This window comes from Perca flavescens, chromosome 24 (genome assembly GCF_004354835.1).
Source record: "Perca flavescens isolate YP-PL-M2 chromosome 24, PFLA_1.0, whole genome shotgun sequence".
Taxonomy (NCBI): domain Eukaryota; kingdom Metazoa; phylum Chordata; class Actinopteri; order Perciformes; family Percidae; genus Perca; species Perca flavescens.
The window spans coordinates 8,246,026-8,273,059 of NC_041354.1; the positions used below are offsets into that span (position 1 = coordinate 8,246,026).

General features: G+C 40.3%; 1 protein-coding gene and 1 long non-coding RNA gene across 3 annotated transcripts in view; one reads left to right on the forward strand and one right to left on the reverse strand.

Annotated features, from left to right (window-relative positions):
• The window catches only part of LOC114550886 (uncharacterized), a 161,319-nt gene that overhangs the window by 67,423 nt on the left and 66,862 nt on the right, over nt 1–27,034 (forward strand). The window lies entirely within an intron of this gene.
• LOC114550883 (rho GTPase-activating protein 6) overlaps nt 17,742–27,034 on the reverse strand; it is a 72,216-nt gene continuing 62,923 nt past the window's right edge. For both annotated transcript variants that reach the window (XM_028571842.1, XM_028571843.1), the window contains exons 8-14: nt 26,042–26,192; nt 25,791–25,939; nt 23,467–23,646; nt 22,222–22,313; nt 21,868–22,118; nt 21,674–21,757; nt 17,742–21,127 (exon numbers count right to left, since the gene is read on the reverse strand). In XM_028571842.1, the coding sequence (XP_028427643.1) occupies nt 20,565–21,127; nt 21,674–21,757; nt 21,868–22,118; nt 22,222–22,313; nt 23,467–23,646; nt 25,791–25,939; nt 26,042–26,192 (1,470 nt within the window). In that variant the 3' untranslated portion in view covers nt 17,742–20,564. The remainder of the gene's footprint in view (nt 21,128–21,673; nt 21,758–21,867; nt 22,119–22,221; nt 22,314–23,466; nt 23,647–25,790; nt 25,940–26,041; nt 26,193–27,034) is intronic.

The following is a 27,034-nucleotide window of genomic DNA, read 5'->3' on the forward strand; positions in this document are numbered from 1 at the left end:
CCAGATCTGATGAAAATGACAAACTGCAAGCCATTCTTACTTACAAATGTGTGGTTTTGACAAAAAAAATTGCATTTAATCCATACGTTCTCCATATCAGACATGAATCGTTCCAATTGCATTTTTCTTTACACTGGAACGAAATGTGAAGGCAAATTTCAGATCAATACATCCGCAAATAAGAAAATCCACCCTTTATCCTGGACACACACGTATGGCATTAATAGTAAAGTTCTTGTGCGATTCTCAGCCAAGGTTGTCCTTGTTACACTAAAAGCTTGATGTGCAAAGAGGACCAAAAATCTGGAAATTCCAGATGTGGTTCTCCGTGAAAAAGATTTAAAGAAATCATGCAGACAGTCAGACAGATACACCAACAAGGGTTACAAATCTGGGCAGCTCATTTATTCAACATAATCCAGCCAGAAATCCTTACACACACACACACACACACACACTAGTCCTTAAGGGTGTTTTGAGGATACATTGGTCCATGCAGTCACCAGTCTAAGGTCAGCGGCTAGAGGACTGCTCCCCATGGCGGTAAAGAGAAAGGTTCTAAGGTCAAACATAGAGCAAGCACCCACACAGAGACAAAAAGGGAAAATAAGCGGTGTCCGTGATTGGGTGGCTGGGCGGTCCATGTATGTGTGGTCGTTTATTAACACAAATACACATTATTCAATTTGTGGTTAGTGGTAGTTGCTGTGCATTTCATCATCTTGCTTTTTCTGCATACATGAGTTTATGCGCTTCACAAGTGTGGCACTGTCGACATACATGTTGAGACGATTATTGGTCTCCCAACCTCGCGGTATACCAACATCTGTTTCCCATTGCATGTGCTGAATTTTGTATCTCCTCTCACCTGCTTTTAGCATGCAGTCAGTCGACCACTTTGCAAACACACAGTACATGTGGGGCATGTGTGTATTTCTGTATGTCTGTGAATTTTTATTATGCAAGAGGAGGTCACAAGTGTTATGAAATTACAGTTATTTTCCTTCATGCTCGTCAGTTAGCCTTTTGGAGGTTATAAATCTGGGCTGCAGGATTAGTTCAGAGAATTCTGTTAACATTTTTTTTTATATTTGCAGATATAATTATGTATTATATTTGCCAGTATGCATCTTCTGACTTCAACTGCACCAGTCGGCCCTTTGTTTCTGTAATGAAAAACATAAAGGTGTTCTGTTACCCCATAGCATAAAATAGCATTTCTATATTTGCTTTATCATCCTCCTCTAAATTCCCAATTGAGATCATGTTGAGAGCTTTTCAAATAAAAAAGCAAACCACAGCATCCACTCTCCTTCATGTATATTTTATGCTCTCTGATTCTTGTACTGTATTTCTACATCTGTAGAAGTCTATATTTTTACTTTTACCAAGCAGGTCCTCTGAACAATGCAGCCTTTGGCTCTTAGGAAGCATTAAGGTCTGTCAGATGAATCGGAAAAATCACGCTTGGAGAGGGAATGAAAGGCTCTCAGAAGCTACATGAAATCTTAAACACCTCTTCAGCGCTTGTTTTTTCTTTCTTTTCATTTGCCGAGCAGTGCTAGCACTGAACAGTCTTAAAGGTCTCACTCAGTGGGCAGTACAACACTTAGGTTCTGTTTGTAGGTTGTTTGACTTGTTTTCAGATCCGGTGAGAAATAAAAGTGTAAATACAATTTAGAAAGTGAGTGTTGAATGAAAGGAGTTTGGTTTTGTCACTTAAAAAGTGTAAAACTGGTGAATGTGCATGGTTTTATTATTAATTTGGAGATTTGTAGTGCACTCTGTCACAATGATGCCTCGGAGAAATTTGAAGGTTTTTATTTTCCTTTTAAAAGGCACTACCTATGTGCTAACCTTGCACTTGCAGAGATAAAAACTGTGGGATGGATTGAGTCTTACCTACTTTATTTCAACTCAGTGGTCTTGTTTGTGAGGTGCTTCATTTCCTGTGGTCCTAGCCATAGAAATAGAATTGGAAAGAATATAGATATTGAGCTGTTTGCAAAACAAAACAAAATGCAGATTGTTGTTGGTTGTCATGGTGATAGTCTATATTCTCGATGTTCCACTTCCGGGATTGCTACGTTGCTGGCAGAAAATCCATTGGATTTCACTCATTAAGACGGGTATCTGTTGTCTTGGGCTTCCTTTGTGTTGGAATTTTAAACTACAGTCGATTTTATGAGGACTATGGTTAACCTTTTCTCAGATCTCTGCAGGGTAAATCCAGACAGCTAGCTAGACTATCTGTCCAATCTGTGTTTTCTGCTGCATGCCTAAAACATCTTATAACTGTACACATGTACACACCAAAACAAGTTCCTTAAGAGCCTATTTTGCAGCGGCACCGCAGCTTTTCTCCGGTGCTTAGCACCAATTGCGATTGGTTTAAAGAAATGCCAATAAACCACAGCACGTTTTCCTCCCATCCCCAAATGCTATGTGGAGTAGACAGTCTAGTCTGTTGCCGTGTACGTAAAAAATGGCTGCCGCTCTGACCATTCTGCTACGTTGATTTTAATGGGAATGTCCTTTCTACCAGTTTGATTTCTATGGTCCTAGCCCTACTGATTAAGCTTTGCAATGTGGTATTTGACCTGTTAAAGTTGATGCTTTTTACATGAACCATAACTTGTAAAAAGTAACATGAGCTCAGTTGGAAGACAAAGCAAGGACATTTACAAACTCTCTGATGCTCATAATAGTAGAACACATGAGACATGTCAAACCTTTTTTTACCCATAACCCCTTTGTGTTTTTCTTTAAAGCTGCATAAACTGACCAGAGGAGTGGTAAAGTGAAACTGCTCCAAACATGCCTTACTTGAATTCAAGCTTCACACCATCAGCATTAAGCAGTTGAATTATAAATCCTTTGAAAAACCTAAAAATATCTTCAAAACATGACTAGCAGGTCATTCATTCAAAGGGCATTTTATGGAAACCTGAAATTAGTTCCACCACTAAGTTTGCTGAAAATCCTGTGTGTTGATTTAATGAGCTTATATTTTATATGGAAATGTCTTCGGCAGATGGTGTGCCCAAACACGTTGCACTTTCACCAGGCCATGTACCACAGTGCCATATTCATGCAAAAGGACGGAGACGGCCTGTTTTGAAGTATAAATGCACAACTTAGTAAATGTGGAATTGATGTTCAGATCTGTTTTTTTCACTAACCAACAAAATACCATGGTGCTCTGCTCGTCTGAAGCATGTGGACCCACAGTACAGAGGATATTATGCAAAGCTTTTTCCCTCAAACGCTTCCAGTCTGTGAAAGATGAACAACTGTATTACAGAACAACTGAAAGTTAAAATCTTTAAATGAAACCCATCAGTGATTAGACAACCACTTTATGCTTTTGAGGACATGACCCTTTTTTGGGACTGATCCTAATACAGGATTGAGATCTTTGGTTCTTTGGGCGAAACACACACCACGTTAGTCACTTTTTCCACTGAATTTGCAGGAGCCTGTGGCTATCCTAAGCAGTTTTCTGGCAAGTCTAAAGCCAAACAAATTTCATGTGCTCCAACTTTCCAGTAGTCATCTTCTATCTACACATGTAGAGTCTTAAGCATGAGGGGAATATCACTAAATTTCAGATGTCAGTTTTTGGCAAGACTCTGTGTGTCTTACTCAAAAAACTCATGAATCAGAGCAGATGCTTACCAGCATGTTTGATTGAGGTCGCACAAAAGTTAACCGTGTGGCGTGACCAGCATGATAAGTGTGAGATGACTTTTAAATTGTTCGACATGACTGCCCTTTTTACATGACTAGAGTAAAGGGCAGTTTGTCTGTCTGATACAATAGTTTGGATGGAAGGGGGATAACATTTGTTTTTAGCTATGTTAGTGGCGTTAATTGCTCTAGGGATGGCACTGTTGGATGGGTAAATGGTGAACTTTTGAACAGACTCTGGCACGTCTCAGAACTTTGGTGATCCTTATACTTTTCATTTACATCTGGTCAACATTGTAATGTGTCCAATACTTTAGTTTATGGTCAAATACCTGGAAATCTAATTCTAATACAACATTAGCACGGAATTGCTGCTCAGAGCTTTTTCTTAAGAATCGCTCATTCTAACAACTTGACACTCGACACTGCACTTACTTGGGTCCCGGGACCAAAAGCGTTTATTCTCGTCTCTCTGGTTTCTCTTTCTTCATCTGTCCTTGATTGTACTATAGCGAGCGACCGAGAGTAACAGTAAATAGGGGTCCTCTCTCAATAAACTGCACAGTGTGTACTTTTGGTGGTAGTGTTGCACTACTAAATGTCCTGTAGTTTTCAAGAGCTGGTACTCAACACTACACTTCCTTGGGTCCTCAGCAATACACCAGCCAAGTCTGAAGTCGATCGGATGAATGGTTTTCGAGAAAATCGACAGACAGACCTTACATTTTTAATTAGCACTTAATTGGAAGGCGCTTTGGATAAAAGCGTCCGCTAAATGACATGTAATGTAATTAGATGTAATAATGCTGACCTTTGCATTTAGCTCAAAGCACCGCTGTGTCCACAGCCTCACAGAGCCACGAGCATTGGCTGTAAACTCGAGGCTGACAAGATGATTCAAAAATAGTTATAATGTATTCAGTACTGCCACATAAACATGGTCTAATGTATTGTATCACAACACAAAGTAAGCAGAAAAATACGTTGTCTGTAGTCTTACCTTAATAGTCAGCTTCATGACCTAGAAAACAGGAAAACTTTCACTGTAATTCTATCCAAGAACGTTTTTCTCAGCATGTATAATTCAGTTAAGTAAAAGCTTGAACTATCACAGAAAAGTACAAATTTGCATGAAATTGCACACTCTGTGGGAGTCCACAAAGACAGTATCTCATTCATTGCTAGTACTTTAAGCAGATTCAAAATGATGCAACAAACAGAGGTCCTGGGAAAATGCATGTTGGACATAAATTGTTGGCAGATGTGACTTGAAAGCAGCGCATTTACCTCCTAAACTGCGACCAAATGATCACTTTGGATTTCCATCAATTGCCATACTAAATGTTTGACATATTCAAAGTTACAACATCATGTGATCGTGCTGATGGTAAACAATAAGACAGTTGCGCGCTGTCAGAGAAATGAAAAGGACTGGAAGCTGACACGGTCGTTTCTGACTCGGTGGAAGACCGCAGATGTGGACCGACACACCCTGCTCAAACCACACGCTGGATATTTCCACTCACTGAGGACATGAAGAATTTTAACTGGACTACTTCAGGCAAAACTGACATTTCATTTTTATTTTGTTTTATTTTAACATTGATCATAAATTTTTTGCTTTGATGCATACGGGGGAATGAATAATGCAGCAGTGTTCTTGTAATGCTCTTAAGGTATTATAAGCTGGGTTTTTTTGTTTTTTTTAAAGCAACTTGGTGCAAAGAGAATGCACCAATATACAGTATACAGTAGGACAATGTACTTGAATTAGCTCTGCTTTCCTGTCATTCATCTTCCAAGGACAAAATGCTGTCCTGAGGAATAAGGCAAGGAATATATTAAAGAAGCCTGTGTATAAACACTATGTCACCCTGTAGTTCTTTAAAGCTGCATAATACACGTATGATTGCAGTCAACACTTTATCCGGTGGGTTCTTTTTAAAAGCTTCTATCCAAGGCCAAAAAGAGGATACAAGAAGAGGTATGCAGCTAGATGCTTCTTTAATGAATTACAAAGGTTAGATCAAGCCACAGGCTGTTTTTGATGACTTTAAAGTGATTGTATCAGAATTTACAGTAGATATATTCTACTTCCCTGTTGTTGAAGTCCCCAGAGAGCTGTCAATGAAGGCTGTACATTTTACTTTTATGGTGCTGTGCATAGCATTTTAATGTCAACAAATTCATTCTGAGACATTTGTAAAATTGCTATAAACAAATAATGCCCTGGCATAGAAGATCAGCAGCCATTGGTCATCTAGCTCGGTTCATTGTTTACTTAAAAGAAGATTGCTTGCAGCGGAGTTTCAGCCTCACATTAGCTGACCTTGTCCTTGCAAATCTACTGCCAAAGCCTATTGTCATTAAAATTCTGTGTTAAACAACAAGCAAGATACAGCACACATCTCACTCTTTGCATAAGAAGGGCATTTGTGGGAGATGCTGTCTTATTTTGAATGAGAAACCTTTTGTCTGATAGCTTGTTTCTTTGCAGATGATCTGGATTCCAGCAGGGTAAGATTGATTACCAGAGACGTATACAGTACAAAGTGGTTGTTAATGTGCAGTGTGCAAGGTAGCGATTAGACTGAAAGGCACTGGTGGAATATATTTTTTAAACAACACCAAAAGACTCCTGCTGCTAGTGTCCCCATGGGGCTGTAATGCTCAACACAATGGAAAATAAAATTGTTGGATGGATGAAAAAAAACTTTTCTTAGATCTTAACCACTAGTGGGGCAAAACAGTCAGGTTTAGCCAGAAGGTGGCACCTAAGAAAACTGCAGTGGTGAGTTTATTCTCTGGACAAATTTGCATTCAGTAACAATGTGTTTTAATGTGGTATGTTGTTGTTATGGCAAATGATCAAGATATGGTTAAGGTTAGGCAACTAAAACACTTGGTTAAGGTTAGGGAAAGATGATGGTTACAGCTAACATTACAGATTGATAGATATTGGGGAGTGATGATTAAATAGCTCCCCCTCCCCATCCAGGTGGATGCTGCGGTCGTGGTGGGGCTGAAAGAGCAGGCAGCAATACAGGTGGAGGGCAGCAGCAGCATTGACCAGGCAGAGGGAGAGATGGGAAAATGTTGCTGCGTAAATGGACCGCCAAATTGAGAAAGTGTGTTTGGTAAAGGATACTGATAGTGAGGCATTTCACACTACTTTACTTTCTGCGCCGGCACTGAATGTTGCTATTGGACTTAAATTATGCCCTGCAGATTCACCCAAAATGTTTGACCTATTGATGGTGCTACTTACAGAGGATCACCAAAGTGTTTAGGGTTCATCCTCGGGGAAGAATGTCTGCAGCATATGTCAGTACAGTATGTCATGCCAATGTATCCAATAACCGACTAGACTGACTGACTGACTGACTGACTGTCTCTATAGCCACACCACAATTGTGGCAAAAATAACCCAGCAAAAGATCATATAAGAGATCATGTCCCAGAGGGGAAAATCCAATGTAAAGTGAGACGTACCATAACCAAAAAAGCTTGACAGTAGAATATAGGCTTCTATGCCTTAGATTTTAAGTAATTCATGAGGTATCTTTTTCTCTCTCTCTCTCTCTCTCTCTCTCTCTCTCTCTCTCTCTCTCTCTCTCTCTTCAGTGAGAATGTGGTGAAAAAGAAAAATTAAAAGGAAAAATGAACATTTGGAAAAGATGGATGGAAGAAGCGGAGAACTACCGACACACAGTTTGGCAATGAAATATTAATATGCCCGCTGTGTATGGCATGGGCATATCTGCACTTTTCTGTCAGACTAATTTCCTATTGTAAAAAAATGGAAGCATGCTTATATTACAATGTATATATGAATCTGTTAAATACATTCTCACACACCCACATTTTTACTGCAGGCATGTACATTTTTGTGCAATTTCCTCAGGCTTTATAAACACAAGCCCGGCTGGCTGGCTGCGGGACAATGAAAATGTCAGTAAGTTTCCCCCCCTGGAAACCAGCAGTGAATTCAGCAGCTGTGTGCTGGAATATTTTGTGATGCTTATTTTTGTTGTGAAATGCTGGGCAAAGAGAGTAAGAGGAATGGGATGACATGGGGTAGGAACGTATTGAATAGCAGAAATGGAGGCGATGATCGCTGTATGCCTATTTGACTGGTACAGCCAACTTTGTTATCAGTGTCTTTTTATGCTCGTTTATATGAAATGACTATTTCTTAACAATTTTACGGTCTGATACCCGCAAAATATGTGAACATTTTCCATCATTGTAAACTGAGGAAAATAAAGGGGGAGGAGAGGAGAATCAACAGAAAGTGTATCCAATAATTGTTGAAGATGAGAAGAGGCTCTGGAGGAGGAGGAGGAGTAAGGAGGTGTAGCAGTGCGAGGTAGCGCCATGCTGAAAGCGGAGCTGAAGTGACAGCCAGGTTCTCATATCCTATAATTATAGCACCGCCATCACTTCTACTCTCTTCACTTCCTGTCCTGTCATTCCTTCTTTTTGTACCCCCTTCCTCTACGCGATTGCCGTCTCTCCCTCCCCTCGCACATTGTCCCCCACCCTTCCCTCCACTCTTGCCCTGTCATCTGTCATCTCATACCACCTCTTGCTTTCCCCTGCTCCTCCTGGAGGGATGTGGGCCACTCAACGTTTGAGCTCAGCCATTGGAAAGGCTCGGCTATCCGCTCCCCCAGCGGGGCAAGTCCATCTCCAGGCTACAAGTTGAACACTGTTTTGTCACGCACAAGTGCTCTAGCAAGGCGAAAATCTAATGGAGTTCAGGCTGAGAGGTGCCGTTAACTCAGGGATTGTAGGACAGTTGTTGTTGTTTACAAGGTGCTATGTGTCATATTTTGATCCAAATCTATAATATGACTTTGCCATCTTTTGTTAATAATACATATTAAAACAATAAATTAACAGACCATTTACCATGACCAACAATAAGACAATACAATAAAAATGTATGATATATTCTGGACAAGAAATAATAATATACATAGGTTATAAGTTTGTTGTATTCTCAAGCAACCATTAGCAAATACTTGTATTTCAATATAGTACATACATACACTGCCAGTATGATAGCCACACATAGCTAAGGCCAATGCAGTCTACTATAATAAATTCTGCCTTCCTGAAGGCAGTTTTTGTTGAGAGTTTTCGATTCAACTTTATGGTTTGTTGAACAAAAGAATTCTCAACCCAAGTTCCACTAGTTGATTTCTCCTGAAGCTTTAAAACTTGATTTCTTCCGGAGCTTTCCTAATCTGCTATTGAACGGCTGTTTCCAGGGTCAAGAATGAATGTTCAAGCGAGTTTTTGGTGCTGTTGGATTGTATTGCATTATACAGAGATGTGTTCTAATATTTTGTCCACCCCAAGTATTATTACCCAATATTTCTAAGTAAATATTTACATATATAATCTATACAACCATCTATTTCCCACTGACTTACATCAAATAGTTGCCCCATTTACTGTAGAAGTATAGTCTTGTATCTTGCCCCTCTTTCACTGCCTGTTAATATCTTGAAATAAAGGACACCTTGTGACTTGTCTATGTCAAATAATAGCACCATGTGCCATAATATTGCAATCAGTTAAATCTGATGCAACGGTCAGGGTCACCTCCTTTTAGAGTCTTCAACTATGTGCAACTTGAGACAAAAAACAAACTGGCTCTGTTAGCATGTTTCTCAAAAATTTCCTTTACTTATGCCATAAAGTAGTTGGTCTAGTTTGAATGCAACACAGAGGCTGATAGAGGCTAAGTGTCAAATATCAATTTAGTTTCACCTGTGACATTTGTGTCACATTTGATGGTTTAAGTGCAGGCGCATTTGGTTTCTATGTTGTTTTGAAGTGTTCCAACATCAGACCTGAAGCTTGGATTAGCTTACCCAACCTGAAGTGTGTCAGTCTATCCAGAACAGGAAAAAAAAGGAAAATCTCCATTCACATTCTACAAGCCAGCTAACACCCACACATCAACTTTTAAGTGGTGAATCAATATTTCACAAAGTCTCCTGTGCTGCGCTTTGGGCTGCCGACTGCCTTCACCAAACAATAGTATCCTGACCTGCATTATTCATCCCTCACTCATTCACTCATCTCTGACTCAGACACAGAACACACAGGGGAATTCAACTTTCCCAAACTAAACTTCAGATAAGAAAACCTTTCAAACATGTGTCCCTCCTTCCCCTAACCTCTGCGGTATTCTGAGTCGCATCACACCATCCCTAATAATGTTAACCACGTTGAATAATGCATTGCTGATTCATATCTAAGTTGGGATACGCCAGAAGCCCCTCGGTTCGACCCAATATCAATGAGTAAAGCAAACCAAATTTATTAGAAATTTTATAACCATTTCAGTGATTTAATTTCCAGAAGGTGAAACATCACATATTTTGTATCAGAAATGTGTAAAACTCCATCTAACAGATACAGATCTATATTTAGAAGTACTCCAATCATCATTAAATCTAACTTTGGGGATCCAATAAGCGTAACTCAGTTATTAGAAAATGGCTCAAATACTGGCAGCAAATTTAATGAAGTTGACATTTTATGCTTCACGGCTCTTAGTAGGTTTCCCCTAATGTCTTTTCACAACGTGTAATTACGCACGGACTTTAAATAATGTGCGCGTACAAAGGTTCCTGACAGAGGAGATGAGGATAACTCAGCCTCAATCAGTGTATTATCTCCGCTGCTCCAGACCATTACTGAAGCTGGCTACCTAATAGCCTCTGAATTAGATGTGGAGCTGATTGCACATTGATTGTAAGTGAATGAGGGCGGGGGATGTCAATCGCAAACATCCAAAGTGACTTTAAAGAGCACAGAGAGAGATGCCTAAAGATTACGTAAACGCAAAGATATGTCGATGTATTTTACCCTTCAGGTCTGTCACTAACTTCACCTAATCCTACAATACTTATTGTAAAAGTGAGGCCCTGCCAGAATTAAAGTACCCCACTTATCTCTGGAGGTCTCAACCTTAAACTGGTTCAGTCAAAGAGCCACACCTGAAAGTACTGTACCTTAATCGCTTGTGGATGTTCCACACAGTTGCCTAGGGCTATTAACAGGTATCACTCATGAGAAATCCAACTCCTCCAGTGCCAATCAACCAAAGGGAAGCCAAGAAGGAAGCAGCAGTACTGTTACATCAACATGGCTCAGTCCTTCCTTCCTCCCAGTGTGACGGTGTCCTGCTTTAAAAAAAAAAAGCCAGCAAGTGAAAGAGAGGTGAAGTTACCTCAGAGGAGCTCTCTTTGGATGGCAGTATCACAGGACGTGGTGCAAATTCCAAGCCATATGGCCAGCTGTGATGATGTGCCAGAGACTAACTACAGACAGGATCTTCTTACTATCACAGCTCTGCACACAGCACAGCAGAGGATTCAACAGAAACCAGCTGGCAACCACGCTTAGAGGCTCATCCGTTAAAAGCCCACTTGGATGCTCAGTTCATCGAGATTTTCAAAAAGTCCTTTTTGGAGACTCAAACTCTTGCCTGACAGCATTTTTGCAACAGACCAAACGGGTTCAAAGAAATGAAATAAATCTTACAAGCATGCACTTTTTAAAAGTCAAGTTTAAGGTTTATAAATTATGATGCTCCTGTTCATTTACACCACTACATGTTTTAAACTGCAGATTTAGCTGACTAATTTAAAACCCCCAGAAGTGAACTCCTCATCTGCAATTTCTGATTCAAATGTTTTATTTGTAGCTATGCGTCGCTCCTCTAATGTATTCAAGAACATGAAATAAGTACAAGTATTCAGTACATTTATAAATGACTAACAACAATCTCCCACTTTCTCTCTCCCACACACACAGTTACAGTATGAACCAGCAGGCACACAGATTTTACAGGATATGGAGTGAAATTACAATCTTCAAGGACAGCAGAGTTTCCGTGTGTTGTCCTTCACATCTGGCTTTAAGTATTCTCTGCATATGTTCTGTATGGAGGTAGTACACGTTTGTCTAAAGGCCAGTATACACTGGGCAGTTGTGAGCTTTCCAATCGTGGTCCAAGATCGAACTGAGACGAATTAGAGCTTTGACAACCAAGGCATGCGCATTTGCATCCAAATTCTATCTAAACTATTGTTTTTATGTCAACATTAAACCTACATTGTGTAATTTTGAGAGTTGATTTTTAGCAAAAAACCCTTTGTTCTTTCACAAATATGTACTCCATGTGTGGTTACTTCCAACTAATTAAAGTATTCTCGTAAGTGTAGAATCTGACATTCAGAATTATTCAGAATACATACGAGCGACTCGCTCGAATGACGGCAGCCATGTAGCGCCTCCATCTTTAAAATACATTAGCCAAAGAGGGACATACCTCCGCATTTCGCCCTCTTACACCTAGTGGCACCGTGACAAATGCCAGGGGGAGATTACTCGCCAGGGAAGCGAAAAGGAGAATTAAAAAGCCAACGCAACAGGCAAAGCAACAAGACCAAAGTTAACATTGGAGTGGCTAGAACAGCTCCTTGTAAACGATGGAGAGAGCTAATTTCGGGTTCGGCCACTGTAGGAGGAAGGACTAGAAAGTAATATTCAGTTGGTTGTCATGTACAATTTCACCGCTAGATGGGAGAAATTCTTACACAATGTAGCTTTAAGAAGGTGTATATAGGGTATATGTCACCAATTTCTAGAAATGTGTATTTATTTATTTTTGTCCTCTTTTTGTCCCTTTTTCCACTTACATCTACAGTGCTTCCTCTTTCTACTGAACTGATTGCTCATTGATTGCACCTGTACCTGGTTTATTTAAATGACCTGGAAGCTTGAGTCTGTGAGCACTGAGGGAGGGGAAATGGTCTGAAATGTTTGCAGCATTTTTGCAGAAAACAAGGAAGCATGACCTTGTTAGAAATTCAGTTCACAAATTGACGGTGGCAGTTTATCAGTCAGCATTCTCTTATAGAACAGGGCCATGTGGTTAATTGATTGGCCCGTGTGCTTATAGAACAGGGCCATGTGGTTAATTTGTGTGTGTGTGCACGTGTGCGCGTGTTCGTGTGTGTGCGATGCCACAGGCCAGATCAGTGAATATCATGGTTGGTTGGACAGTGTCCTCCTGTCACATGGCTACAGTAGTCATGGAGCCAGAAGATGATGTAATCTTCCCTGTGTGTGTGTGAATGAACACACACTTGGAAGATTAAATCATCTTCTGGTTCCTTACAGTAGCTGAGGTCTTAACACCACGTACACAAACCCTGTGTGAAGTTTAGTCATAGCACATTTTGTGTTGATTAATTTCTAATCATGTTTCAAGTTGTGTACCATCCGTGTACCATGTCATCTTGACCCATCTGCACTTTGGAAAAACAGACGTTTGAATGACCATTAGATTATTGGATCCCATCTACGGCAACACCTTATTGTCGAGTTCAACCAAGGAATTATTTTTACTTACTTATGAACTTGATTGAATGAAAGTAAACAGTCACATTTCCCAAAGTCGTCTATCACTAAGGGCATTTTGATGCTCATCCAGTGGATAGTGCAGCCTTGGTGGAGGTATGCGATCTCAGAAAACTTTTTAAGGTAAAATATGTGATTGAAGCTGTTATCTGTTGAGCCTTCTCTTGGTAGCCATCAATACATGAGAGAGAATGTACTGTAAATATGATATGATATAAGGTCAGGAACCTTTTTTCGCGTTTCCTAACATTTCTATCTCCAGGCCACTTTTTGGACTGCGTGAAGCAACCCATGATGAGAATGAATAGACTGGGCCTGCTAATGAGGACCTTGTGGGTACGAATTCCTTTCACGATGTGTGTGCGTCCATGTGTTTCTGCATGTGTATAGGTGAACGACAAAGTGTTGTGCACGTGCTGCTCCAATTGTAGTGCTCATAAAACATGAACTACCTCACATGCCCCTCCAAAATGTGATAAACCAAACTGAAATCTTGTTTACTGACATGCATGGATTCTCAACTCCCTCCAGGAGTGGGGCTGAACTATTGTAATGGCAATTACAAGTGTCTCTCTGTGGATGATTTCATGCATACCTGTTTGTGCATGTGTGTTTTTCTGGCAAATGTTCTTTTAGCTTGGCCAACTGGATAGCGTTACTCCAGGCCAAGTCATTAGCCACTGAAATAAAGCAGCTTTGTTTTGTTGTCATGGGCCACAAAATTCTAATTAAAACCAGGCTCCCTTCCAGAAACCTGACAAAAATGGGACAAAAGAAACTAGAAGAAGCGCACTCAGAGTACAGTATGTGAAAAAACAACTGCCTCTACGCTTTCACTGATCACAATTAATCAGAACCTCCTCCTTGAACTGAACATGACATGCTCATTTTACATCACTGGCACACAGTACACAGCAAACGCTTTAATTGGTGTTTTGAGGGATGGACACTGGAGTGTGTGCATTTCCTCGGATAAATAGTGGGGGAGCAAAGTGAAAAGGGGTAGCTGACAAAGCGAAGAAAAATGCAACTAATATAAAGATCCTCGGTTTGCCCTGTGCAGTGTGTATCTGATTGTGAGATCCAAGAAAAGATTCTAATTTCTTTTCAAAGTTTCCAGACTTGATCTTAACTCTGATAAGCTGCTAGTAAGAGAATGGTTGAATTGACTTTATTCTCATTTCTCGAGTCTGTCACAAGGAATGAGAGAAAGCAAGTGTTCTACTGCACATTGTCTCCGTTTGAGTTATTAGCTTGCATCTGTCAGTCACACGCTCTCTGTCTCTGTCCCCTAACACACGGAGTTAGACACCCAAATGCTCATCCATTACCTTTCCCAATGTGTCTAATGGCCTGCTAGAAGCTAATTTTACTTCTCTGGGGGTCTGTTAGGTGATTTAATATGCTATCAGGCATGGCTGAGGAGAATTGAAACCAAAAGCCATGAAATTGTTTTAATCGTTTTGTTTCTCATTCCATTTCCTTTATCTCTCCATCACAAATCCATTAACATTACCATACATATTCCCTTTTTTTAAACTGTGTTATAGGTGTACCTGTATTTGTCACCTTCTAGAAATAGTTTTGTGTAATTCATTCTTTATCAGTTGTGGTTTGGGTGGTATGGAAGAGACAAATGAGTTCATTTGGCCTCAACCTCAAACAGTTGTTTCTGCTTCAAAAAGCTACCCAAGGCTCTTGACTGACCTCTAGTGGTATATGTGGGAAGTTACAACCAGCACATCAGCACAAGATTCCATTTTCTGAGCTCTAAAATATACCAGATTTTTTCCCCCCCCAAACACTACAGACACATTTAATTAAGGACAGTTGTCCAAGGCTTGAAAAACATACTCCATATTAGCTGCCAAAAAAATCAAGCAAACACAAACATTAATTGAGTTAATTGTGTATACCATGGATCACATACTGTATAGTAGACAAAACAGCTACAGGAGACCTTGGCTTGCAGTTTCCCTGCAGTTCTCCTGCAGGGCTGTGACATCCATTTTTCCACAAGAACTCTATTATTCGTGTTGTAATGCTGAGCTGGAATGAAATCTGTTGACTTAAAGTTCCATTTCCATCCTGGGCAATGCAACATCAAATGATGCATATTTGTACCAGAATATCTTTGTGTTTATTAGCATGCACCGTTCCTGTTAAGGGGTTAAACAGAACTGTCAGACATCTTCTCTCTGCATGGAAACAAGCTCCCAGACTTGTTGCCTTGACTCCGTATACTTTTTTTCAGGGACATTTTTCCATTGCTCATTAGACCACCGCCTCTATTTTTTGCAACACTTTGCTTGCAGACATGTATTTTTTCAGATGTAATAAAGGGTTTATGCACTACAGCTCAACCATTGGACACCGCCCTGTCAAGCTTTTGAAGGTGAGGCTTTCAAACTGCCTGCTCATGCCTCACTTTGACATTTACAGTCAAGTGACTCAGAGTTTTTGTTCTGTTTGTCCTTGCTTCTGAAGCCAGCTGTCAGGGAGAAGGGGTGAGAATGACATCTTTCTCTTACATTGCTGGCTGGTCTAGGAGCCTTCATGGCTGAATTTCCTCTTTTATGTCCTACCTCCTAACTATCAGCAGTCTCTATACGTAGCTTTAATCTCTTCTTAAAGGCAAAATCTTCCAAGACACACGTACTGTACAGTACAAATAGAAGAAGAAAAAAATGAATAGTTCTTTGAAATATGTAGGATGTTGTGTTTCCCTTCAGTTTGGAATTGAAAATCAAATTGCATGCAAAAGTGCAAAATGAAAAATACCTCCAATTCATTATGAAAAACGTCTTGAAAAGTAATGTTCCATTCATCTTTTATGAAAGCAAAAGTTGATTAGTTAGTGCACTCACTCACTGTGTGAGTAAGGGAGTGAGCGAGAGAGCTCTGTGAATCCTTGAGTGGACTGCGGGAAAGATTACACTACTGTGACCACACACCACACAAACAGTAATGGTAAGCCACCTACCAGCAAAAACACAGCTCTGCACTGCAGGCAGACACACCCAGGACTTGTGGTAATTTGGGGCTCTTTGGGGATCTTAAAAAGTAAATGGTAACCTTTTGACTTAAAAGCCTTAACTGGCATAGGCTCATGGGCTTGTATAGAAAATTATAACTACAGTACGTGACTTCAGCTATAAACAGGACACGGCTAAAATAAATCCCCACACGGCTCATTTACAAACTTAAAAAGCCCTGCTCCAGTAGAAATGATTGACATTTGCTCTGCTAACTGAAGATAACTGAGATTGACACACATTCTGAAAGCAGAATTAACATACCTAGTTAACTACAGCTGGGATACCTTTTTTATATATGGTTGTGATGATGGACAGGTTGGTTCTAGGGTGTCAGAAATCTGATGATATTTTTTCTGCTTGTTTTTTGTCTTGTCTGGTTTTAGTGTCTCAAGTGTTCACACATGGTATCTATCACATACGCTAATATAGTCTTATTTGTATTATGTCCCTCACCTGTCTTGTGCTGCATAATAAAAAAAGGAGCTGATAACAGCAGACAGTAAAGCATTATTCTGATATAGTTTTATTATATTTCTGCAAGTATATGGTAGTATACTGTAAAACATGACGCATCATTGCAGGAAAAGCACAGGTGTAATTGATATCATTAACGAGTGCCCAGCATGCTGGCTGACGTGGCTTCACACAGGTGTGTTCAATTACCCTGACTGATTGGACCTTTAGTCATACTATAACACAATATTATATGACAAACTGTACGGGCCACTTTAACATAATGCATCTGGGGCGACCTCTAGCTCACCCAGTGCACCCCGTGTCAGCTGAGTCCTGCAGCGGCCCCGGTTCGAATCCGACCTGCGGCCCTTTGCTGCGCGTCATGCCCCATCTCTCTCTCCCACCTTTCCTGTCTATCCATGGTCACTCTGAAATAAAGGGGGGAAAAGCCCCAAAAAATAATCAAAAACAAAACATAATGCATCTGTACTCGTACTGTATATGACAAAATACCATACTATAATATACTATGTTATGGCATATTGCATACTGTACAGTAACAATATACTTTGATGTATAGTATATTATGACATACTGCACTGTAACATTATCTAATACTGTGCAATGATGTATTATACTAAGACATACTGTACTATCGCACTGCTGCAATTATGAGATTTTATACTATATTAGTTATATCTAATCTTCTGTTTTATCCTTTACTGTTATCTTTTACTGTCAATTGTAGTTTTTATTTTCCTTTATTCATTAATTTATTTTTTAATGTTTTTTACTAAGATTTTTTTTTTATATCCTTTTTACATATTTATATGTATTCATCTCTTTATTCTTATCTATGTATTATTATTATTATTATTATTTTGGTTTATTTTTAATTCCTCCATTTCAGTTAATATTATCAGTTACTATCTCTTAATCTCTCCATTTTAGGGTATTTTTGTACGTTTACATGTCCGGAAATGGCCATTAAAACTTAAGACGCTGAACTGCTGATTAGTGTATGTCCTAAAAATTTCAATAGACACAACTCTGAAGGAAAAATCAGTGTCAATCATTTTCCCAAAGCATTGACTTCAACAGCAGGTGTAAACGTTATCATATTTAATTCCATTGTAGAATATTGATGATGGCACGCAGTACAAAAGCAATTACCAGACATTCCATTGACAACTTGGACCCAGTAAACCCCACCAAAGATATCCACAATAAAAACACCATAACACTAAGTCTCTCTTAGTTTCATAGTAAAGTCAACGAGACTTACATGGTGACAAGCGACTTTGAATCCATGAAAAGCGCTATACAAAACAAAATTCTATTAATTATAGTCTTGGCTTGGGGAGACAAAGTTAGGATCATTATATTATATTCCCACCTTAATTTGTTTTTCTCCTTGAATAAAAACTGTTGTATTTATATATTACAACACTCACCAGAAAATGAAGTAATACAAAAACATTCCCAAAATAAGAACTTTCACCAATGCATGAAGAATTTTTTTTTAAGAGCAAGACCTATGGCACATTTTTTTTTCCTCACACGGATTTACACAATTTTCACAAAAAGGTGCTTATAATCACAAGCTAATTGATTCTAAACTGAGCACAGATGGATCCCATGGAAACCGTGGACTGTGGGGAGCAGCAACATGCTAATACACATGGTCCGACAATAGATGGCGCCATACACCTTACCACAATCCTTCCACTTCTTGCACTTTTGTGGTTCTTGTCCGATGACTTCTCAAAGTCACATACTGTACAAGCAAACCAAGACAAAGAAGACATTAAATTATACAAAATGTGTCACTAGATTTAACGCTGACTTCAACTGAGCACATCATAAATTGAAAATGTGAAATATTTGCCAGCAAATACCCACTTGACTGACATTTGAGAGGATTTGGACAGGTTGGTTGTGAAATGCTTTAAGCCTCTTAGATAGGCAAGGACTCTGCACTCAGATGGCATATTCAGTCTAGAATGAGAAGTATACTATCACGGATCAGTCAAGAGTCATTCATGTGAATGCAATACTGTTGATATTATTATACTTTATTGTGTTTGGACTTTTATAGTTTTTCAATCATCAGGTTATAATCTTGAAGAATGCATTAGTGTAACTTCATACCAGTTTTTGCGTTGAACATGGGAAATAAAGTTCCAGACTGTAGTTTATGTTTTGCCTTGATGTAACCAGATTAAGGTCAAATAATACATTCAAATGATTCTCAATCTTAAAGACCAAATGGACATAGAATACTTGGCAATGCGAGAAAACATTTTATACATTGAATTCCGATACATTTAGACACGTGACACTGTTTTTACATGTTTCTCTAAAACCTCTGGTCTTCCAGACATGATTTCAAAAGGCTAAGAATTATTTAAAGTAATAATCTCAAAGATTTTCATTTAAGTAAATGTCTCTTAAAGGACAACAGTATTTTTCAACCTGCACCCTATTTTCACGTTTTTGTGTCTAAGTCGCTATCTATCGCTGAACGAGGTAACACAATCACAAGCAATGCACAATAGTAATGCGTTTTCCATCACCGAGCAGTGGTCGGTCTGCCAGAGAGGCTAGGTGGAGCTAAAGCAACAGACTCACTCTTCAATTGCCAACTGACTGACATCACACAGGCAACACAGTTTGGATCTTTGGGGGGTGAGATCCAAAAACACATCTACAATTACCGCTTATTAACATAGGTGACGCCAAAGAGAGCAAATGGAGATCTTTGAGATTGTAACTTTAAAAGTACTATTTCGGATATCTAACCATAACCCTGGTTCTTATTTATACTACTATATTAGTCTATTTGTATGCACACTGACCTTTTTTTATAAAAATACATTTTTGATATTTATTATGTGGGCCACTAAGGCTTGCTCTTTCTTCATCTTAATTTAAGTGTTTGAGCATCAGGAGTCAGTCATTTAATGAATAGTCCGAAATATGATCCTAATGATGTCATGTTAGTGTTTTAAAATTAGCCTCCTTTTTTTATACCTGTATGATGAAATTCCTGACAAAGACGTGCCAATGTCCCAAGCTCTTGAGTCTTTTATCCGAAATGAACTGGATGAAATGAACAGTACGATAAATATTGTGAAGTAAAAAAAACAATTTGTGACTTTGGCACAATGTTGCTGCCTTGCAGCAGGTGGCAAGAGCACATATATAAGCAAACTTACAGCCAAGTGCTTTATAATTAAACACCAACATTTAGACTGCCATTTAAAGAGCTGACTTGCTTTTAGTAGAATGGCATATTATATACTTTACATGTCAATTTATATATATTGTGTATGTATGTTTGTATATATATACATTTTTAGACAGGTGTGGCTGAATTACAATACCAGTACGCACACAAAAGTTCGACATTTAGCAGCATTTACTAATGGGTACATCTTGGTGTCTGTATGGAGAAAGTTTTTTTTAATTATGAATTGAAAACAAACTAAAGAAACAAATGTTTTCCTATTGTTCTCAATTGAGATATGAAGACTGAACTCACTCTGAATAGAAAATATGGTCGTGGTAACATTCTGTGAAACTACAAAAGGATAGTTTTTTTGAGGTATTTCCGGTGGGCATTTTTATGCTCCCAACTCAACTCATGTCATTATGGACAAAACGTATGGAAAGCAACTTTTTAACATCCATTTTAAACAAATACTAGTGGCTCTTGGATGCAAAAGTCTGTGTAAGGCAGCAGCTGCACACGTAAACAACAACGCCATGGCGCTAGGACGCAGGAGAAGCACAGAGGGATGAAATCCATGAATGGATGAAAGGCAGGCTGAGAGAACTTGAAATGAAGGTAGAGATAAGGAGTGATTGTCATTGGATGGGTTTTGATCACGCCATTGGTTGGCTAGCGGAGCAGTTCGTGGTCTGAGATCACACCAGCGTTTCAGGCAGTGCGTCGGCATTGTCCGAGGACAGCAGCTGCCAGATCTGCCACCGGTCCCTCTGCCAGTCCTGCCACTCCGGGCTATGCGGCACCATTTGGTTCTCTGTCGTTGAGGCAGAGTTATTACTTTGCGCTGCACTCAGCCTCCCACGCTGCAGAGGGGGCCGCTGACCTGTCGAGGGCTGAGGCGAACTTTGGGAACTAGACAGTCGATGGTGGGCGTTATAAGGAGGAGGAAAGCGGCTGTCGTTACGAACAGCAGGGCCACCATCGGCAGTGTTCACCCCGCTTTGAGGTCTCGAGGTCGGGTTAAGTGCGTGTCCGCTTGCTCGATGGAGGCCTTGCGTGCTATTGAGGTGTGACGTCGCAGAGGGGTTGGTGTTGAGCTGGGCACACACTCTGGTGACCGGGGGGTGGGGTCTGCACTCGGCGATGCCAGGCGCTGTCTGAGTCCGTTGCAGCGTTGCCTGCTGCCTGCCATCGCCATGGTGTCCGTCGAGACCTTCCTGTGAGCTGCGGGAGCTTCCCTCTGACATGTTGCCATGGGAACCTAGAAACAGAACATCAACTACATCAGTGGAATTAATTATAGTTTAATGATACACACTGGATACACACATCACTAGCTGATGCTTGACATTAAAACATTTTTTTTATTGACAAACCTTTTGGCAGGCCTTATTGCATCTTTGATGGAAAGAGAAATAAAAAAAAAAAAATTCTGATTGTTTTTTCTTTCATTTTTATGCAAGGTCAATTTACAACCTAGAGCTCCTTTTTAGATTTGTTAAGCTGAATTAAATAATTCTGCCCTCACAGCTGAATGCATTTACCTGGCATCACATTTGTAAATTAGTTGCTAATTAGATAACTAGAAATGAATATAAAAGCAGCAGGACTTTGGTTTTTGATGACAAGCAAACAAACAGCTGGATACTCAGTGCTGCTCCTTAATTTTAAATGTCCTGCAGCTTCTTGTTCCCCTGGTAGCTACTGTAATAATCAGCACCAGGTGTCAGACACTTAGTCATCTGACTCCTTAACCACAACAGGAACAACATTTGCAGAGGGCCTGGACTGACTGAAAACAGTTTACCTGTGTATGCTTGGTCCTTAAGTGTTTGTTTCAGAGTAGTGTGCCACGTCCCCCAAATGTTAGCGTGCTCCTCTGATATAGCGTCTGAAGGAAGCAAAAGACCGGTCACATTCCTCTCCATACTTTTTGAAAATCAAAGCTAAAAATTAGAGAAATCGTCTAGCACTGAGAATCATAAGCACTATACAGTTCACCTTTGGCACCCCAAGTGTCAGCCCCAGGGTCCCTGCTCCAGCCGGCCACCTGCCCCACCAGAGTGTACTGTTCTGGGACACGGAAGAGCGGCTCGCCGCCCGGGCTTCCTGGCTCTCCTCTCCGGTCGCTCAGGATTGGGGAGTTGTTGTCATAAGGGGACACCTCGCCGCTGGACACCTTGTTGGAGTCGCTGGAGGAATGGCGCTCGCTCAGGGCGAAGGGCTCCTCTGACTGCAACAGGTCGGGACTCCTGTTGTTATTTACAGAAGGATGAAACGGGCAAAGACGGACGGAGAGAAACGGCAGACCACATGTATGTGAACACCTCGTGTGTTTACGTGTGTGGAACTCACTGCGATGCTTTTCTTCTCAGCAGGTAGTCCACCACATCTGGATCCGTCTCCAATAGATTCATCAAAACCTCATTTTGCAGATCAGGAGGCACCTAAAAAACATGGTTTCTTTTATTCATTTATTTCAATCAAATAGTTTTGATAAAAGTTAACATTTCCTCTACTCCTATGCCTGTTTTAAATCATACCTACACAGTTAAGCTTCTTAAAACATTTAACTACAATTACAACACATGTATTTTCCAAACAGTGGTCAGGTACCAATTCATTTTCAATTGACATAAATTGCATTAACCTAAACATGTGATATTAGAGTGTACTTGAGTTCTAGTAAATAAATCTCCACCTGTTCTATGACCTAAAACAGTAATCAACCTCATCAAACATATATCTCCTTTGCCTTGTTAGCTTAATTTCTAGTGCATTTCTGAATCTGATCTTCAGGTAATTTGCTGAATTTTATTCTCATGATGAAATATGTGGATTATTATGAAGAACCCTGCCCAAACACTTACTTTCCATGAATTATCCTCAAATGCTTTGAAGGCATAAGCAGGTTAGGAAACAACTTTCAGATGTCATTCAAAGTCCTTGAGCTGCCTACAAATCTGTTTTTACTCACAAAGACTGAGCAAGTCAGTCCCAATTCACTATACACGATTAATAGCTCTTTATTGGCTTACTGCAGGAATGTAAGCCTTAGGGGAACGGCAGTGGCAGATTACAAAACATAACGGTGTAAGGTTTCGGACCTGAACTGTCTGTCTGAACAGAAAGGAACAAAAGCAAGTGATGAGGTGGTAATCCGTGCATGAAGGCATTCGTGCCTGAATTTTCAGCTTTTATTTTGGAAAGAATAAGTTCAAAGTATCAGAATGAAAAGTCCTTGGTGTTATTGTGGGCTAACTGACAAGACTTTCCTGTTACATTTACTAAGAAGAATTTAAGAATTCAGGCATGATTTTGACTTAAAAAAACCACTCATCCATCTGTCATCTTGCACTCTTAATTGTTTTTTCTTTTCTTTCTCCCCACTAAACTGGGCAGAGCTCTGTTTTCATTTACCAAGACACAACCATTGTCTGCTAAGCCAGGCGGGATTGTCTTCCTTTAGGCCTTCATGGTAATGCAAGAAGGAAAGTGTGCATGAGTGAATGTAAGACTGTGCGTGTTTAGCGGAGGAGTGGAAGAATGAAAGGAGGAAGCGAGGATGAGTGCTAGAGACCTACTCGCCCAATGACTGACCATGAACAGGGTTTGGTAGCTGGCGATCATCCTCTGCAGCACGGCGATGACGGCTGTGCTCTCCTCGGCCCTGGCTGAGCTCTGGACGCTGAACTCCTTGTCTGAGCTCTTCTGCTTGTGGAGCAGGTTGGGGCCAAAGATGGTGGCCAGGTTCAGAGACGTCATCTTGTTCCCTGTGATCTGGATTTGGAGAAACAAACCGTTTGGATTCAGACCATTAAAAAAAAATCTGAAAAGAAATGATGGGACGTAGCATCATTGTCATCACCCATTGGTTTGTGGACTGCCGTTTTAAAGCCAGGAGTTTGCATTTTGGCCATCGCCATCTTGGTATTTTGGAGCAAGAAGTGACCATATTTGGACAAGAGGGCGGAGTTGGGAAGGATGACACGGTTAGCTAGCTAGCTTTGGTTGGCACGGTGCTACCGAATGCTGAACAAGCCACATTTTTAGGCGACCAAAATATTCCAATTAAATTGCATGAAGTGAAAACACAGTGACAGGGTCAAAGGACTGCACCCAAAAACAAGTTCACGGCTATTAATGTACACAGTGCCATGGATACGCATTGCTAAGCCTTTGTCCTGATTTCACCATGCCCTAAAGCATCCCTTGCTTTGTTGTCTATTTTAAAATAAATGGGACCATAATTTACCAAATGAGCATCATGTTGTATTGAAGACAACTTGAAATGAGTGATTGAGACCATAAACCCATTAGAAAAATGTTTACTTAGGTAATTTTCTCATATACTTCTATAGTCTGACTTCTTTTTGGAGCCTGTGGAGTCGCCCACTGCTGGAAATTAGATAGAATGCAGGTTTAAGGCGCTTCCACATTGGCTTCACTTTTCCAACCCCGATGTTGTTGCTTGGTTTAGACACACAAAAGTAGATAATCAGGTACTTTCTCTGTAACCCATTGAGGAGGCCTTGTTTGAATGAAGGATTGATGGTTATTGCACAAAGAATGACATGGCTGTCACAGTGAGAAAGCAGAACTTCCAAGTGTGCACCTTCTGGAGAATCGCATGGATCGAGACTAAGCAGCCATGCTAGCAGCGCTGTGAGGCTGTAGAACCGGATGGATGGATGGATGGATGGATGCACTTTATTAATCCCAAATTGGGAAATTACTCTGTTACAAGCAGCAAGTAGCGATGACATTACACTGTTTTGCTGCAATTACAGTACATGGTCCTTGGAGACATTTCCTCTCCTCCCTCTTGGCTCTTCTGTTCCTTTACTCCTCCAGTTCCCACTGACATCTCCATCCTTTCATGTTGATTTTCTCACCTCTCCCTCCAACATTCTGTTTCTCTTGTCACCCCCCTCCGCCCTCTCTGTTTTGTCAGGTTGAGCAAAAGATGGGTAAAGAGTTGGCACATGGGGTTTGTTAACACTAAAGTGTTGGAGTGTATGACAGCTGAATCTGTTTCTGCTAGGGTTGAGCGATGATGTAGTACATCCTGTGACACAATTAGCACCTGAAGTTACAAGCCCTTCAAAGCTTTCACAACTTTTTTTTTTTTTTTTTTTTTTTTTTTTTTAGAGAAATCTTCATTTTTCTGCTTCTCTCCACATTTCCTCCCTTTCCACTCCCAAAGGAGAAACAGTCTCACAGGAGCCACAAGCGCCCAAAAGTATTGATGTATTGTTCCCGGCCGAGTGTAAAAACGCTCCCGACTTCCTGTCACGATCTCGGATAAAGATACTGGAGTCATGCTTTTAGTCCATTCTCATGTATACGCACAAAGGCGACAAAACACACTTCCATCTGCGCACAGACTCTGCTTCTCTCTCACACTTGAACAACACACTTACACTCCCTTGCAATCCCCCACACACATGCAGAGACATTTTTTTTTAGTAAAGAAATTGATGCAGCCAGAGAGATCATCTTTTTTTTATTCCACACTCTCTTCCCTGGTCAAAACCAGGTGCCTACATTACACACAATGCAACTGGACTGCAGACCGTTCGATTGGTGATTCAAGTGCAATTTATAAGACTTTGAGTAGCTCCCTCTGAAGCCATGAAAGGCTTTATACAACTTTTTTTTACATGCAGTAGTGCACCCTAAGAGCTGAGCCAAACAAACTGATTCCTATCACTGGTTCGGTAATTTCCTCCCAATGAGGTGGAAAAACCAATTAAACAAAATGTGTAAGCTGCCCATAAGCTGGTTGCACTTGACTACTATCTTTGAATGTTTTGGATATGTTTTTTTTCTTCCTCATGTTGTTATTGTTTGCTACTTAATTCCTGGATTTAATGAAGGACCTTTTTAAGTCGTATTCCCTGTTGATAAAAACTGGCGCTCACCTCGTGTCTGTCTTTATCCTGCCGGTCATGGGCGTGGTCGGCCACAGTCGACAGAAACTCCAGGAGGCGGTGGAGAGTATCACTGTTGCATGCTGGGAGCAGGTAGACCAGTAGCTGAGTAACATTCTGCTGCTCATCTGGATCCAACACTGCAACACCGATTAGGATGGATAACGTTCAATGAAGACGAGAGAGAAAATGAGAAATGAGGTCAGGCAAAGAGGGGGGAAAAAAGGGAAGATGAGGCTTACATGTGGTGTTGATGAAGGCCGTGTAGAGCTCCTTGGTGAGGAGTGGGTCAGGCATGTCCCTCAGGAACTCCTTCAGCAGGGCAGCCACATCATGGACGCTTTGCTCCTCATCCAGCTGGACGTCAATGCCGCGATCAAACTCGTCACGTAGCTGAAGCAGGGACAAAAAGAAAAGAGAGCGCAAAGGAAAAAGAGAGGAAGAGGGCGATTCAGAAACATCCTCCACCCATAACAATGGACATTATATTCTAGGTAGTGCACACACAGGCACATACAAGCACACACATGCACTCACTTCCTGTTGGTCCTCCTGGTAGACTGTGTGCTCAAACTAGTTTAACCAGTAAGCATTTTAAACTCTACAATCTGACTTTTGGATTACTTCCAGGGAATTAGCCTATTGTCGCCCACGATGATGGAGATATCGGGGTCAGTCTGCTCAGTTTTCTCTCGCTTACAGCAAATAAGATGATAAATTATTTCAGTAAGTTGACAATGATGGCAAATGCATAAATGTTGACATTGGATTGTATCAACAAAGTCTCGTAGGGAATGTCAAGAATAACCTACAGATGTGTGAATACAAACCATTTCATTCAGTGCGTTTATAATAAAGACGAGGTGTTATAAACATACATGGGGGGTAGAGTGGTCCCTCTAATAATAATTAACACTTAACTATTATGTATTGGAGCCTATTCTGACTGTGTACATTTGTATATAAAAAGAGTTAAGAAATAATTTGGTCCAAGTAATTCTCCTCTTTTGTGCATCGTTGAAATGTTGTTCCGTAAGGTCCCACACAGTGACACATAGGCCAGAAACAAAACTGTATTTTAAAGGCAGGAAGAGTACAGCTGATCAATCCATTAAAAAGGGACCCAGTGATTAAATCAAATGAATTGATTACACAATGAAACCAAGAGAAATTTAATGTCTTTTTATCTGAAGGTCAGTCCTATATATCATTAAAATGTAATAACTCAAGTGAGA